At 42.7% G+C, this 17392-nt stretch overlaps 2 protein-coding genes and 1 long non-coding RNA gene across 4 annotated transcripts; 2 read left to right on the top strand and 1 right to left on the bottom strand.

Annotated features, from left to right (window-relative positions):
• The first annotated feature begins 2372 nt into the window (after positions 1-2372).
• LOC113020200 (uncharacterized) lies at positions 2373-8267 on the top strand. The gene is made up of 3 exons (XM_026163962.2): positions 2373-2502; positions 2928-3186; positions 5254-8267. The coding sequence occupies exons 2-3, from the start codon at positions 2991-2993 to the stop codon at positions 6753-6755; spliced, it is 1698 nt and encodes a 565-aa protein (XP_026019747.1). The 5' UTR covers positions 2373-2502; positions 2928-2990; the 3' UTR covers positions 6756-8267.
• Positions 8268-10504: 2237 nt separating this feature from the next.
• LOC145428498 (uncharacterized) lies at positions 10505-12126 on the bottom strand. Its single transcript, XR_013908781.1, has 2 exons — positions 11906-12126; positions 10505-10950 (listed from the first exon to the last, which is right to left on the bottom strand). It is a non-coding gene; the product is annotated as an uncharacterized LOC145428498 (long non-coding RNA).
• On the top strand, positions 11917-17133 carry dnal1 (dynein, axonemal, light chain 1). 2 transcript variants are annotated; one of them, XM_026163961.2, is made up of 8 exons: positions 11917-11992; positions 12425-12463; positions 13086-13195; positions 13383-13438; positions 13526-13581; positions 14139-14265; positions 15693-15833; positions 15913-17133. In XM_026163961.2, the coding sequence occupies exons 1-8, from the start codon at positions 11990-11992 to the stop codon at positions 15960-15962; spliced, it is 582 nt and encodes a 193-aa protein (XP_026019746.1). In that variant the 5' UTR covers positions 11917-11989; the 3' UTR covers positions 15963-17133. The 2 variants fall into 2 exon arrangements, with proteins under 2 accessions (XP_026019746.1, XP_080156846.1); XM_080300720.1 differs by lacking the exon at positions 12425-12463 and having other exon boundaries at positions 11955-11992.
• The last annotated feature ends 259 nt before the right edge of the window (positions 17134-17392 follow it).

Below are 17392 nucleotides of genomic sequence, written 5' to 3'. Positions count from 1 at the left end.
AGTGCAAAGCTTCTAAAAATAGAAGCTCGATCGGGCTGAATGCTGTTCATCTAAAATAACGCACAAGTCACCTGAAAGGTCAAATAAAGAAGAGTCAGAGTTTAAGTTCTCGATAAACTGCAGAGATATGAGTCGCTGATTAAAGGAGAAACATGACGTAGATTTACAGCTGACCTGTTCAGCTCGTTTCCAGCTCCCTCAGAGCAGCTTTGCATGATTCACAGTTCAGAATAACCCTTCTTTATCTGAAACCGAGCCTCTGTGCAGCCCCTCAGCTCATCCTCTGCCTGAAACAGAGTAATTTAGCTCCTCCCTGTTTAAACCAGCTTTCTTCTGATTGGCTACCACGTGCAATTGGATGGTCTGAGATACAATATTAGGCATGTCCACTCTCTGTGACATCATTTTACTAACTTTAATGTGAATTAAGACGATTCATTTTAAATGTTTTTGTGTTTTCAGTCCTAAAAATTTCGACATACCCCTCATTTCATGCAGGATTGTAAACTACACTTAAAGCACTCTGCATGTTTCTGTTATAATGCCAGACTTCTATATTAAACATGTCTATTGGTTCTAATAATGAGGCAACAATATGTAAATGTAACCCTGTTAAGCCAAAGTTCAGCCTCTTTTTGCTCTGATTAAGGTTTAGAGAAGCAGATTTCTTCATCCCGTCCTTTCTGCAGACAGCACAGCTCACAAATACTTAAAACGGCCCCTCAGCAGTCGTCCAGACTTTAGCCAGTCAGAAGAAGGTTCAGGAAGGTGGGTGCCTTTAAGCAACGGGAGGAAAGTCAGCTTGTTTGACAGAAAGGCCGGGCGGCGATAAATAAGGTCATTCCTGATCTGCAAGTCATGTGGCGCTGCTCTGATGGAGTCCCAGGATAAGATAAGATACCTTTATTAGTACCACGAGTGGGAAATTTCATGTTAAGGCTGCCGACCTATTGCACACTATGGAAGATACATGTAAATAATTGGAGGAACTTTTACGTTTGACGCACAGCTGAATAAAAGGAAATCAGCAGTGATGATCACATGGTTTTTAGTAAACGTGCAGAAACTCTCGTAGTCACAACAACAGGAAGTGAAGAAACTGTCCTCCTGATGAGGAGCCTGTGAGCGTGGTTCAGCAGTTTTCTTCTCCTGCAGTTTTCACACGTATTTTAAACGTTTGTTACGGAAGTTCATGAATGGAAAAACACTCTCACCATCAGGTTTCATCTCTTTGCCAACATTTTTAGGTTTTTAGCTTCTCCCACTCTGAGGCTTTTATTTTCTCGACATCAGCACAACAAACCTCGTGTGTTGTTGTGTTTGTTCATCCAGCCACAGTTTTTTATTTGAATAACCACAAAAACGTTCAGAGGATTGTGGGAATGTTTGTAACAGCAAGAAGAAAAATGACCAGTAAAACACTACTCCTGTCGTTTTGGCTGAAGCTGCTGTGAGTGTGTGTGTGTGTGTGTGTGTGTGTGTGTGTGTGTGTGTGTGTGTGTGTGTGTGTGTGTGTGTGTGTGTGTGTGAGAGAGTGTGAGAGTGTGTGTGTGAGAGAGTGTGAGAGTGTGAGTGAGTGAGAGTGTGAGAGAGTGAGTGTGAGAGAGAGGTAATGATCTTTAAACATCAAGCTGAACATTTTTCTTTCTTGTTTTTAAATTATTGATTGTACAGTTTAAGGCGATGTGTATGAAGATTTTTCACAATAAAAGTATTGAATGTTGACGTCAACCTGTCTCAGGATTTTGTTTATTTTACAGCCCAAAAGATAAACACCTCAAAAAAATAAATAATTATAAATCATTTTATGCACATAAAACATGAGCACAGTCCATGAATCAGTGTTTTATTAGAGAAGGCTGCCATCTAGTGGATGGTTGTGTTGCTTTAGTTTGAAAAGAAGTCCAACCGGAAGTATTTAGACTGCAGTTGGAAGTGTTTTACAAGAATAAAATCATTTAGATTACATTTATCTGTATGGTAAGATTGATTGATTAAAAACCAAATTATGTTCAGAGGTGATTCAGAATTATTTCAGAATAAAGTAGATAAAACGTCTCAGTTTAGTATATAAAAGTCTGTGGTCTAAAAAGCAAGTACAATCTTCCAAAATCTAGTATTTACTTTTTGGGTTAATTAAAATGTGTTTTTAGCATTAGAGCAGGGGTGGGCAACTCCAGGCCTTGAGGGCCGGTGTCCTGCGGGTTTTAGATCTAACCCTGGGTCAACACACCTGAATCAAATGATTAGTTCATTACCAGGCCTCTGGAGAACTTCAAGACATGTTGAGGAGCTAATTTAGCCATTTAAATCAGCTGTGTTGGATCAAGGACACATCTAAAACCTGCAGGACACCGGCTCTCGAGGCCTGGAGTTGCCCACCCCTGCATTAGAGAGAGAGAGAGAGAGCGTCCAGCGCCGATTTGATCCCATTCCAGTCCTGTGAGACTAAAAACGAATAAAGAGAAGCACGCAATTGAAAACCCCTCGAATCACCTCCTGGTAAAACACTGCCACCTGGTTTCACTTGCAGCTAAAACATGTAGAGGGTAATTACAAAAAGTACCTGTAAGGGAGAAAGATTACCTTTTAAAATAGGTTATATAACCTGATTTAAAGGGTAATCTTGGTCCCTACCTGCTGATGTTCATGTTAGGAATGCTTTGGAGTTTGTAAAGCTCTGATGTGCGTCAGAAAGAAGTGAGCTCCCTGTTCTGTCATTTTGGTGTTTATCATAAAAACAAACTTAATTTACCTGTGCAAAATCCAACTAAAACCTGCTTTTATGCAATAATCTCAACAGCTATCAACTTGAAGCTCTTATTTTGAAAAGAAGCCCAGCTAACCGTAATTCTTCCTGTCAGACGAACATAGGCGCCATCTTGACAGTAGTCCTTTAGCACATTGTGCTGCTGTTTTCTCTTCAGAAATCAGCGTCTGAAAACAGAAAGCTCTTGTTTCCACGTCTCTGGCTCATCGGGCTCTCGGTCATGTCCAGCATCCAGCTGCTCAGAGTGCTCGTTAACGAGCGGCTGGCCGCGGCCGCCGACGACATCTTGGAGGCGGTGAAGAAGACCATCGCGGGCTATGAGGAGGAGATCCTGCTGTCCAAACGGGAGATCCGCCGCCAGCGACGGATGCTGCAGAGAGAGTCCAGATCAGAGACGTACGCCGGCAAACACTCAGGTCTGTGAGCTGCCGGCGTGTCTTCAGCCCTTCAGGTTGTCCGCTAACAGGCCGCACTGGAAACAGGCCCATCTGGGGCAGCATGTCTGCCCAGTGGTACCCCATTCAAAAAATTTGCAGATTTAACGTTTCCCATTTAAAAGCAAAGGTCCCAACCTCAATAAAAACACATTCCTTAATTTCAAAGTATGCTTTTGAATTCGGCATAAAAGTTATTGACAAAGCTGCCTCACACTCTGAGCAATAGAAACTTTAAATGACTGATTGAAAGGTGACCGTCAGGGCGCCGAACTTTTCGAAATAAATCGTTTCCGCCTCTGAATTCAAAGATGTTCACCTGACAAAGTCTGGAAGCCTATTTCTGACTAGCGTGACTTGCTTTGTTATTCAATTAAGGGCTTTAAGTTTAGATTGACAAACTTTCTTTGGCCTCATTTCAACAGTTCAAAAGACAGTGTTTGCTCATTAAATTCTCTCAAACTATATATATATATATATATATATATATATATATATATATATATATATATATATATATATATTATTCGTTTGTTTGTTACCCAAGCATGACATTTAAGTCTGACAAGTGATTCACCGAGCTGCTCTACAGTCTGAGAAAAATGAACTTTTACGGGCTGGTTTTCATGAAGAGACTGCTGCTGGGACACCAAACTCCACAGACACATTTAGTAAGACAATTTTATTTCTCCACATGCAAATATTACAGTGATCTGCACAAGTCTTGAGCAACACCAATGCTCTTTGTATTGAAACATTTCCAAGCAGAGTCTGTGTAGGTTCTCAGTCAGGGAGTGAAGGTCTCACAGTGGTTTTACCTGAAACCTCTGCTAAAAATGACCCACGCTTCTGTCCACACCTTGACTCATATGATGAGGCACGTGATTAATAAAGAACACACTTAAGGGACAACTCCCACTAGGCCTTAAATACCTGGGCCTCTCCACCATTTGGTTTTAGAACTGAAGAAACTTCTTGCATGAGCGGTGAAATGTCTTCAACACACTTAAACAAGTCCAGTCGCTTTCTATCCAAGCTCCTTAGAATGTGCAAGTGGTGTTCAGGAATAGCTCTGCAGGGTTCTTGAAGGACATTCAAAGATCTTCCTTGGATATTTCTGACTTTCGTTCTGTTTTCTGTCGGGATGATCCCATACTGTGTCAGTTATGTTGAGGTCCGGGCTCTGGGGAGGCCGATCCGTGACTGATCATAACTGTAGAGCTTCTCGAGGCAACTGTTGTTGTGATTTGGCGCCATATAAATAAAAGTGAATTAAGCTAAACTTAAAACTACCAAGTGTAACTTAACTTTAAGTTAGGGCTTAAAAGCTGAATATTGATACAAAGAGAGGGAACCTCAACAGTCAGACAATCCCCTGTGAGGTGATCGTGGCAAGGATGGGAAGGAAGAAATCCCTTTTAACAGGAAGCGACCTCCAGCATTACCAGGATAAGGGGGGGGGAGACAGCATAGAGAGGTGAAACACACTCTATAAGAGAGATCTAAAACCTAAGCACTCATGTGCCCTGAGGTCTAGTGTATTATTGTGAAGTTTGAAGACGATCCATAGAAAACTGGGTAATATGAAGTTTTTACTGATTTTCACATTTGGTGCGACTTTGACCAAATATGCAGCAAAACTAAATCAGCTTGAGCCGTTATTGGTATCAACAATCACACAAAGTTAGAAAATGATATGTTGAAACTCTAGATGCTAGATTACTAAGAGACAGACAAACAGACCTGATTACAGACTCCTCCCCTCCAGGGGGCGGGGACTATGCATAACAAATATTAGGGGAAATCTCTTCATTCTTCCTGTCTGGAAGACAAAATATCAGTTGTCTGATTTTTATTTGTTTGTTTTAAATGTCAGTCTTGAACCATTGATGAACACTTTTGTTTATCTGTCAAATTTGCAGATCAGAATAAAATGTAGCCCTCAGTCAGTTATTTGTGGTGGTATCTGGAGTATAGTTTGTATCATGGCTCTTGATGACATCACTGTTTCCTGAAAGTTTGAACTTTTTTTTTTCTCTCTCTCTGCAGACCAGCCGCAGCTCGCGCTGACTGTCTGGGACGAGGACTTCCCTGAGGATCAGCAGCAGGCAGAGGAGCAGTGTGAGCTGGAGTGGAGCCCCAGTCAAGACTTGGAGAATGAAGAATCTCTACAGACGGACAAGAACCAGGAGGAGGACGAGGAGCAGCCACAGCACCCGCTTCAGGAGCTGAGGGAGGAGGAAGAGCAGGCGCTGCAAGAGGTTGAAGGGGAGGAGGATAGCGCCATCGGGTTCATCTTCAAGCATCAGCCCAGCTCTCTGAGCACTAAAGGAGGCGGTGGCGATCCTCTACCCAGCACGTCCACAGAACAGGAGCAGGCGCAGGAAGAAGTGACTGTGGAAGACAATGACGAGGCCTCCTCCAGCTCCTCGACTGTCAACAGCGATGACGAGTGGAGGGCCAGTGTGGATTCTCAGAGCGACGACAGCGACAGAAGCCACGAGTGGAAGCCGAAGAAGAAGAAGGGGCCTCGTGTACCGATGGCGCCGACACTGCACCTGGCCAAAAAACTCAAATCCAGAATCTGCTGTAAAGTGTGCGGGAAAGGCTTCCACGCCAACATCTCTTTGGTGAACCACATGGAGATTCACCCCAAGGACGTCTGTGGCGTGTGCGGGGAACGTTTCGACAGCGAGGAGAGCTTTCACAGTCACGTGAAAACTCACGTGAAAGCGGAGATCTGCAGCGTCTGCGGGAAGTGTTTCGGGACCTCGAGCAACCTGGAGACGCACATGAGGATCCACACGGGGGAGAAACCGTTCCTGTGCAGCGAGTGCGGGAAATCCTTCAACTGCCGTCACAACATGGTGCGACACATCAGGATACACACGGGGGAAAAACCGTACACCTGCACCATCTGTGGGAAATGCTTCAATGACTACTCGACTCTGAAGCGCCACCTGCTGGTTCATATCCGCAAGAAAACCCGCAATCCAGAAAACTCATCGGTTAACGATGACGGCGACAAGGGGCTCAAGACATCGCAGTCAAAAAAGTCCCGGGCTATATGCGAAGTATGCGGGAAAATGTTCCACTCGGTGGTTTCTCTGGTGAATCACGCCAAAAGTCACGCCACAGATGTCTGCGGCGTGTGCGGGATGAATTTTGATTCTGAGGAAAACTTGAAAAGTCACCTGAAGACTCACAAAAGCGGGAAGGTCTGCGAAGTGTGCGGTAAGTGTTTCGACGGGCACGGAAACCTGGAGATGCACATGAGGATTCACACCGGGGAGAAACCGTTTCTGTGCAATGAGTGCGGGAAATCCTTCAACTGCAGACACAACATGTTGCGGCACATCAGGACGCACACGGGGGAGAAACCGTTTCTGTGCAACGTCTGCGGCCGAGGCTTCAGCGACCAAACGAGCCTGAAGCAGCACAGCAGCACGCACACGGGAGTCAAACCGTACCGCTGCGAGGTCTGCGGGAAAGGCTTCCACCGAAAGACGTACGTGAGGCTGCACATGAAGAGCCACACGTCTGGGAAGTGACTGCTGTGTAAATAAAGATTTTGAAAATGAAGATGTTTTTGAATTTTATTGTGAAAAACTGACAGAATTTATATCGTCTTCATGCATCATTGGTCCTGAATATAATGTTGGAAGGAAAATATCCAAAGGTGGCTCATTGTTCCAAAAATAAGGCGGCTGTGACTCCAAACGTTCCAGTAATATTGAGCTCGGCGTGACTCACGGTGAAGGTAAAGACTAAAGGACGACCCACATTGCACCAAAGAAAGGCAGAGAACACATTTCTGACTCGTCCGATGTTTCTAAGGGACAATTTGAATTATTAGACTTTTTTAAATCTCCAACACAGTTTTGTTTTCTTTTTAATCACTTAAAACCCAAAATGTAAAATAATATTAAGTGCCAGAAAATTAAGAGTTTTTGAAAACGGGCAGTCTTTGAACCATTTGACAAATTTCTTTATAAAAATAATTACATTTTATTTTCATATATGACTTTTAATTTGTATCATATTTGTTACATCTGGGGGGAAAAAATCACACTGATGATGTAGAAGTCTCAAAAACATCAAATATAATGCACTAGGCATTGAGGGGTTAAAGCCATATTTGGTTATAGCAGCCATAATAGATTCATCAGCTTCATATTTCTAATGACTCCACTAGAGTAGCTCCTGGAGTCTAAGAGAAATAAGGTTTCTCTAAGAGAAACCCAAAATTCTGCATGACGCACCTGAAACTTCCCTGAAAGCTGATTTTCTTCTGGGCGAAGTGTTTTCATCGTGAGAACCGAGCTCACAGCTCACTGTCAGCTGAGACTGAAGAAGTCACTTGGATGAAATGCTTCTTCCCAATGCTCCTTACCTGGATGATTTAGCGTGCATCAAAACGCGTCTCACACGTCTGAGAAAATAACTTGAAATTTTGAATTAGGTGTAAATGTCAAAGAAGTTAATGTTTTTGTTTGTTTTTCAGGGAGGAAACAAAGTTTAAAAATCAAATCCAGCTTTTTAGTTTACACACCAAAGGAGAAATTCTGGTAGTTACATTGAACAGCAACCATAACACGCTTTGTTTCGTTAAATGCTTTTCTGTCATTATTCCAACTTCACCCACATATAGGTCGAGCATCAAACGCTAACATCCTGCTATAACGCTATCGCAGAATATAACAAGTTTGCTCTCAGACGTTTTATCCTATTACACGGGCGGCCTCGTGGTCTAACTTTGTACTTCAAGCCCCAAACAAACGACAACAATGTAACGTTTTATTGTTTAGTACACATGCAGGCGGTTACATGATGTAAATCTGTGTGCTTCACATCGTGCCTCTGACGGACTGATAATGTGCAGCAGTTTGGAGTCACGACTTCAGATATTCAGTTAATGTCGAGCTGCTAACTCGAGTTGGTCAAAGCTGTTTGCTGAGAGATGCCTTCTGTATTTTGATGGAGACTAATTTTTAGATTTTGTTGGGGTTTTTTTTTTTAAATCTTTTGCTCAAATTTTCTTAATAAACTCTGAGTCAACTTTGGTTGTTTCCTTGCTTATTTCTCCACAGTGCACAGATGACCAAAGAACTACAGCGAGTTTAAGAAAATGTGATTAAAACCAGTATTTTTCTTTTTTTTTTTAAATTGGGCTTTATAGAATTACGCTGGCATGTGGTTCGCACTTTTGCCTCACAGCAAGAAGACCCTGGGTGGAGCAGGAGGTGGGGTGCATCTTGACCCTGGACTGGATAAGTGGAAGAGGATGGATGGATAATTACAGGGGTCTTCTTTATTCTGCTCAGCTTGGCTGGTTAGCTTTTAGCAGTGCTGAATAAATAACTTATAACACATATATAACATATAAATAAACATTAATACACTTAGCTAAAATCTCTTGTATATGTTTTTTTTAAATTATTTTATTTAATCCTAATTATTCTTTATTTTTATGAACTGGTAAAGCCCCAAAAGCTTACAAACAAACAAACTCTTACTGGTAGCTTTCGTGTTCATGTTAATTGTGTAAATGCTGTGAGCTACTCACAATGTTGAGTTCCTGTTTCTCTTTATTCTTTATTATTCTAGTTTGATTTTAATTCAATTAGATTTTATATGTAATTACTTAAATGGCACATTGTAAGTGAACAAAAATAGCAATTACTGCTACTTCATTAAGCTAGCCTGATTAACCTTTAAGCAGTTACAGTGGGGCAAAAAAGTATTTAGTCAGCCACCGATTGTGCAAGTTCCCCCACCTAAAATGATGACAGAGGTCAGTAATTTGCACCAGAGGTACACTTCAACTGTGAGAGACAGAATGTGAAAAAAAAAATCCATGAATCCACATGGTAGGATTTGTAAAGAATTCATTCGTAAATCAGGGTGGAAAATAAGTATTTGGTCAATAACAAAAATACAACTCAATACTTTGTAACATAACCTTTGTTGGCAATAACAGAGGTCAAACGTTTACTATAGGTCTTTACCAGGTTTGCACACACAGTAGCTGGTATTTTGGCCCATTCCTCCATGCAGATCTTCTCGAGAGCAGTGATGTTTTGGGGCTGTCGCCGAGCAACACGGACTTTCAACTCCCGCCACAGATTTTCTATGGGGTTGAGGTCTGGAGACTGGCTAGGCCACTCCAGGACTTTCAAATGCTTCTTACGGAGCCACTCCTTTGTTGCCCGGGCGGTGTGTTTTGGATCATTGTCATGTTGGAAGACCCAGCCTCGTTTCATCTTCAAAGTTCTCACTGATGGAAGGAGGTTTTGGCTCAAAATCTCACGATACATGGCCCCATTCATTCTGTCCTTAACACGGATCAGTCGTCCTGTCCCCTTGGCAGAAAAACAGCCCCATAGCATGATGTTTCCACCCCCATGCTTCACAGTAGGTATGGTGTTCTTGGGATGCAACTCAGTATTCTTCGTCCTCCAAACACGACGAGTTGAGTTTATACCAAAAAGTTCTACTTTGGTTTCATCTGACCACATGACATTCTCCCAATCCTCTGCTGTATCATCCATGTGCTCTCTGGCAAACTTCAGACGGGCCTGGACATGCACTGGCTTCAGCAGCGGAACACGTCTGGCACTGCGGGATTTGATTCCCTGCCGTTGTAGTGTGTTACTGATGGTGACCTTTGTTACTTTGGTCCCAGCTCTCTGCAGGTCATTCACCAGGTCTCCCCGTGTGGTTCTGGGATCTTTGCTCACCGTTCTCATGATCATTTTGACCCCACGGGATGAGATCTTGCGTGGAGCCCCAGATCGAGGGAGATTATCAGTGGTCTTGTATGTCTTCCATTTTCTGATGATTGCTCCCACAGTTGATTTTTTCACACCAAGCTGCTTGCCTATTGTAGATTCACTCTTCCCAGTCTGGTGCAGGTCTACAATACTTTTCCTGGTGTCCTTCGAAAGCTCTTTGGTCTTGGCCATGGCGGAGTTTGGAGTCTGACTGTTTGAGGCTGTGGACAGGTGTCTTTTATACAGATGATGAGTTCAAACAGGTGCCATTCATACAGGTAACGAGTGGGGGACAGAAAAGCTTCTTACAGAAGACGTTACAGGTCTGTGAGAGCCAGAGATTTTCCTTGTTTGAGGTGACCAAATACTTATTTTCCACCTCTGTCATCATTTTAAGTGGGGGAACTTGCACAATCGGTGGCTGACTAAATACTTTTTTGCCCCACTGTATACACAGTATAAAGCATCGTGTCAGTGCAATTTCAATAAAGGAGTTTCATTCTAACCAATGCCCGCTGGTGGCTACATTTTTTTTATGAACCAGGCAAACTGTTTTATTTTGATCTGGATGGACAGATTTTGCAAATTAAATTTGACAAAAAAAAATCCTACGTACGTGCAGATGTAACTCTAGTGTTTTTTTAGAGAACTGCTCAATTTTTCAGATTTCTGCCTGTTAGATGAGACGATGATGACACAGAGTCCAAACAATGGGAACAACAATAGAAATCAAAGCAGTAAAGCAAAAGTGCACAAACTTCATCACTGATGACTCATGTGTCACATTTGACTCGTTGTTCTGGTAGATTTGAGAAGACGAGGTTTAAAAACAAGGTTTATGTGTCATCAGTTAATTCAGCTGCTTCCTTTTTAACTTCATGCATCTTTAGTTGATTTGCCATCTCCACTTCCAATGCTCGTCTCATCAGGCTGAAACATGATTCTTTGTTTTCTACAGTCAGGACTGCAGGTCCTGTGAAGGAGGTAAAAACACAAACCTTATAAGTGCCTTTTAATCCTGCAAGAAGTCAGAGTTTGATTCAAATAAGACTGATTACAGGGAACGTGGGTCTCTTTAATCGATATCCTTGTTGTCTTGTCAGCTGTTTATTTTTTAAAAAGCATTTCAGAAATCCACGATTGAAGGTTTTCTAGTGTGTTTTATATTTTATATGATTTTACTGCAGTGCATTGGTGTCATCGTCTGAAAAATGAAGCTGTTAGCAATCAGATGCTTCCCAGATGACACTGCATGGTTGATCAAAATGAACTTTTCTGTGTTCAGAATTCCATCAGTTTTGGAAAGATCTCCAACACCACCCACTAGAATTTAGCTCTAAACCACGACAGACACTCCACTGTGTTGGATGGATGTAGACCCTCACTTATACCTCTCTCCTCCACCGTATATACTGACAAATTGAACCAAACATTTCCCTCTTTCCCGTCCTTCATGGATCAGCTGAAGGTCCAGATGCAGTTCTCATGTGGATTGTCAGGATCTGGATTTTTTTTCCTGTTTTTTTAAGGGCATGACTTTCATATGCTGTTCTTCTGTTGTAGATAGTTTGTTATAGGACTGACACTATCTTTTTCCTTTACTTGTCTAGCTTACCCAATTTTTTTAAGAACATACTGCACACCAACTGAGATAACCCACGTTTTTGTCTCTGGGATTTACCTTTTTGAAGCAAAAATACTATTTACACCTGTAAAACTGTTGTCTTTGGCATTTTTTATAAGTTCAACTAAAGAAATGGAAACAAATAGAAGTGTCCTTTTATGCTACAGTGATTTATATTATCACTATTAGTACTATTACTACTACAGTCTTGAATAGTATAATCTTGAATAACAATACTTTGCTTTTATCAGGTCAACAACGACTTGTAGCAGATTACTTTTATTTCTTTCTAGTTAAATTTTACCTCTAATACGGGTCAAGTACAGTGCGCATGTGCAGCCGGTCCCCGACAGTACCATAGCAACAGCAGCGGACATCAGACGCGAACATGGTGAGTGTTTGTGTTTTCGGTTGGTTTTGGAGCTTTTTGCTGTTTTTGAGCTGCTGCTTGAGTGATGGTACCTCTAAAAACTGACAGAAGCTCGGAGTCACCTCATGTCTGAGCGTTTTACCGGCCGGAAACACGAAGCAGCGCCACATCCGCCGGCTAACACGGGCTAACTTTAATTAGCTCCTTAGCTCGTTAAGTAGCCGGAAAACAGCAGCAGAGTCCTGAAGGAGAAGCTGGATTAATCTCTTCTTCGGCTGTGTGTGAAGAGTCAGCATCGAGCCCAACATTAAAAATCTATAGTGAACTATTATTATCATTGATATTAAGATGGTTCTTATTGTTATGTTAGCCCAAACCAGAGTGTTTGTTTGTGTTATCATCACACTTTAAATCGGACATGTTTCTGATTGGTCTAAATGTTGATGTTTCCAGGCAAAAGCAATGACTGTGAAAGACGCGCTGGCCAAATGGGTGCGACACACACACACACACACACACACACACACACACACACACACACACACACACACACACACACTCAATCAATCAATCAATCAATCATAATACAGTGGACTCGGATGTAAACCAAACAAAACATCACATAAAACACATGGAAAAATAATTTCCTTTAGAAAGACAGCAGTGGGCTGTACTCTGAAACAGGCTTTGAGACTCATTCAGAAAACTTTGGCTTTATATCACCATGGTTACCAGTGCTGCAGACCTTAACCTGCTTCCCAGCAGCTCTAGTCCAAGATCAAGCATGAAATCACTGCCTATCAGACCAACCAGAGCTCTGAAAAATAATGTCAACATTCTGAGCTCAGAAGGCAGATAGTCCAAAGATTTAAAGGTCTTTATGAGCATTATTCTTTTCTGTCCACCTGAAGCTCATCACTGATTCACGTGCCAAGATATTTACACTGCTACACAAAATAGTTTACCACCACAGGAGAGACAGTCATAGGATTCATCTTGAATTCCACAATCAGCTCTGCAGATTCAGACACCTTAATGTCCAAGAACGACACCACCCAGACTCACACATTGGCTGCCACAGTGTGTACATGTATGTGACTGTGTGTGTGTGCAGGAGGAGAAGTCAGGCGAGAAACGAAGCGAGGCAAAAGCCGTCAAGCTGTACGGTCAGATTCCTCCTATAGAGAAGATGGACGCATCGCTCTCCACGCTAACAAACTGCGAGTGAGTCGTGCAGACGGGACGCCGTCTCATAAAGTCAGAAGTACTTCACTTGTTCATGTTAAACTGTGCGGGTCAGCAGAACAGGAGGACACCCAGAAACAGCCTTAAAAACAGCAGCAGTGGCAGGTTTGGGCCAAACACTCATCCTTCAAATCCATCACGTGTTGTTGTGTCGCTTTCTTCACAGGAAACTGTCTCTGTCCACAAACTGCATCGAGAAGATAACAAACCTCAACGGCCTGAGTGAGTGCTGACTACACACACACACCCACACACACTCTGACCACAGATGGAAACGTGTTGTTGTAATGGGATGTTTGGTCCTTCCAGAGAACCTGAAGATTTTGTCTTTAGGAAGGAACAACATCAAGTCGTTCGCAGGGCTGGTGAGTCACACGGGACACTGAGGCGTCCTGGGGACGTGGGTGAGACAAATAATGCACGGCCACAAGTTAAGACGCATGATGACTGAGTTGTTGCCGGGTCTAAAGTTTCCAAGCACTTTAGATTTGACAAATCACGAGCACCCATGCAAAATGTTCTCCTTTATCTTTTCATACCTGTGTCATAAAAAGAATATTACCACCAGAAACTCTGTGTTTATCCCGACATTATTAACATGACAGCATGTTGACCTGAAACCTACGACACAGGTTCAACAGATCCAGGATGTCTGTCTGTGATCTGGCTTCACTTAACCCAACATCATCATCAACAACCTGGCAAGAGGTCACATGAATAATAAGATAACGAGATGATTCTTCATCATATATTTGGAAAATGCTTTTGTTACATTCATAATCATAACAGTAAAACTAAAAGTAATAATAATAACCAAGGTTTTTTTTTAAATTCCAGGATCCATTTTTTGTGTGAATTATTTTACATTGATTCTGTGTGTGTGTGTGTGTGTGTGTGTGTGTGTGTGTGTGTGTGTGAGCAGGAGGCTGTAGGTGACATACTGGAGGAGTTGTGGATCTCTTATAACCAGATAGAGAAGCTGAAGGGAATCCAGTGCCTGAAGAACCTGAAAGTCCTCTACATGTCCAACAACCTGGTCAAAGACTGGGGTAAGCGGGGGTTAGAGCAGGTGTGGTGATGCTCGCTCAGTAATAAGAACACAAAAACATCCCGCGGTCCTTTTTCCTTCATCGCTGTGACGGGTTCATGGTGCCGATGTAAAGTTGCCGTTGCTGCGCCTTTAGCCAGCTACAAAAGACTAGCGAGCATGAATAGAGTAATATTTATATAAATGTCAGGTGATTTCAAACAGCTCGACAATGATCACACACAAACACTTTGTCTGCAGTTTGTCTGAGAGATAAATGAACAGTTGCTTTGTTTTCCAGGGAGAGAAAAAATGTCAATGTGTGAGATGGATGGAGGAAGATGAAAGAGGACAGGAGGGGCAGATAAGAGACTATTTTTACACTAAGGACTGCGAGATCTTACATGTATTGGCCTCATTCATTTTAGTTTAGTTTATAAATCAAACGAGAAACATTATGTTTCTCTGAATTGTGTTTTTGTTACATTTCTTGCAAAACAAACTAGTTTTACTGATTTTCTGGATGAACATACCAGCCAGTTTAGTGCAGACCGAACTGGTTAGTTTGCAGTGATGTGATGAAGTTTACAGGAATCAGAATCAGCTTACTTTATTAATCGATAGGGAAATTATGTGGGTTACAGTTGCTTAGGCACGGTAACATGAACAAAAACAGGCTAGACTATTTAACAATACAACATGTTATGTGTATCAGATGGAGGAGTTGTACAGGGAGATGGTCACAGGCAGGAATGATTTTGATTTTGGTGATCTCAGTCTTGCACTGTGGTGAGTTATTGTTACATCAGTTTATATTTAAGGTGGTGCTGATTAGGTTCACTGACTGAAATCTGCCTTTCGTATAACCTGTGTAGTGTTTATAGCGTCCAGAGGCTTCACAGCAGCAAAACAAATCAAAATACTCATTTCATAGTATTCGAGCATTACTCATGAAGTAAAACTTCTATCATTTTCCCTCTGTGAAACACCCGGAGCATGGCACATTGCTGTGCAATTGCATTAAAGCTCTATCGTATTATTAATAACACAGTGTTTGGTAACCATCGAGCTCCAGGCCTTCCTGTTTGCTCACCGGCAGGCTGATCCGATTCTGGACGCTCCCTCTGTCAGACAGCCTCCTCCTCCTCCTCCATGCTGGACTGCAGCTGGTGATGACAGTCGTGGTCCTCTAAAGTGGGATTTATAATCGAGCAGAGCGCAATCAGCTGTAGGACAACATGGAGGACGGTCGGCTGATATTTACTCAAGTCCGTGTTTTAAGATTTACTAAGGTATCTATAGAGCGCCGGTGCGCCTGCTGTCTGTTCTACTGTGAAAGTTTTCTTTAGGTGAAATAAGTTTTTATTTTTCTTGAATCCAGTGTTGTTTTTTTAACTTGTTGATTTGTGAAGTTGCTGTGGTGAATGTTGTGTTTTGCGTGCGTTGCAGGAGAGTTTGTGAGGCTGGCGGAGCTGCCGTGCCTCGTTGACCTCGTGTTTGTCGGAAATCCTCTGGAGGAGAAACACTCGGCCGAGGGGACGTGGATGGACGAGGCCACGAAGAGACTCCCTAATCTGAAGAAACTGGACGGTACGAGTGTTTCAGAGCAGGAATGGATCATAGTGCCGAGCTGCAGCCTGCAACTGATCTCTTCTTCTGCATTATTCAGGAACTCCGGTCATCAAGCAGGAAGTGGATGAAGGAGAAGGAGAGAGCTGAGAGGCGTGAGCCCTGCGTTCCCTCAGAGTCTTCCTCTTTTTTTGAGTTTTCTGTGGTTTGTTACGGTGCTTTCTTTTATATGAACCATTTTTTAATGACAGCACAGACTTTGTTGTAGATCAACAAGCACAAGAATGTTTGTTTTAGAGTTTTTAAAGCTAATTTCCTAAAAGCTGTTTACAGCTTTTTACTGACCGACTGGGAAGGATTTTAAAGCTGATTGTTGTTAACTGTGACGGTGCAAGAGCATCAAATCCTCCGTGTTCTCAGACTGTTAGCATCACACCAGGTGTTTCTGGCTGTAAATACTGAACTCTGTGTTCCCTCCGTTCACATCACACTGGACTAAAACCAACTTTATAAAGTAGACACTACATCAGACAAGGAAAACTGCTCAGCAGTGGTGTCAGCAGCTGTTTGAGTAATAATAGAAGAAGACTAAACACTGGAAGAGTCACTAATGGTTAAATAGTTAACGCCACTTTTTAACGAGTGCTGCTCCCTACAGAGCCTACCTCCCACCTCCCTGGACTCCAGCCTTTGAGGCTGAAAAATGGAGCTGTAGTTCCTCTAATGTCCACCAGAGGCTGTCTCCAAACGTGCCGCCTGCCTTTCATTGGTTACTGTGTGCGACCTGTAAATGACCCCTTTAGTGCCTGAGCTTAACCACTTTTGAAACTGCCACCCCTACAACCCACTAACGTTGAGGTCGTAGGTCTAAAAACGACTCACGGGGTTGATCGTGCATCAGAGGATGTCGATGTGGGAGTGTGAGGCTGGGCCAGGTGAGGCTCCGCCCACTGGCTCTGGAGTGAGCAACCTCTCAAATGTGTCAGTCACAATCCAGCCAATAGTGGCGTCCTGCTGTGCACTGATATCAGCTGACCTCTCAGAAGTTGAGCTTCTGATGGGAAACAAAGGGAATATCTCTGTTTACGCTCTGCTGCTGCCTCAGATCAGCCTCCTCTGCTCGGTGTGTGTCACTCGGTGTGTGTCACTCGGTGTGTGTCCACCGCAGAGGCTGCAAAGCTTCACCAGACAAATCTGAAGAAGAAGGTTTTTCCTGCTCGTTTATCCACCACTGTCTCTGTAACCTCATGTGTTTTAAGTTATTTCATGTTTGTACATTATTATGGTCTTTGGAATGATTTAATAAATATTGTTGATGTAACATGTCTTTACTCACAGCAGACAACAAACCTACGCCCAGAACATACCCAGTGCCCTGCACCACCGATCAGCCTGTTAGTGGTGCTGTTTTGTTTCTGACTGCATCGTGAGCTCCTCTTCTCTTCAGCCGTGATCAAAGTTGCACAGACCGTTCACTGGCAAACTGACAGCTTTAGGTTTAATGTCTGATTTAACTCATTTGGACTTCAACTTCAGCTCCAACATGCAGAAATGCTCAGGCTGCGGTGCATCTGTGGAAG

This window comes from Astatotilapia calliptera, chromosome 4 (assembly GCF_964374335.1).
Source record: "Astatotilapia calliptera chromosome 4, fAstCal68.1, whole genome shotgun sequence".
NCBI lineage: Eukaryota > Metazoa > Chordata > Actinopteri > Cichliformes > Cichlidae > Astatotilapia > Astatotilapia calliptera.
The sequence above is the reverse complement of the archived record's forward strand: the minus strand, read 5'-3'. Positions and strand labels throughout refer to the sequence as shown.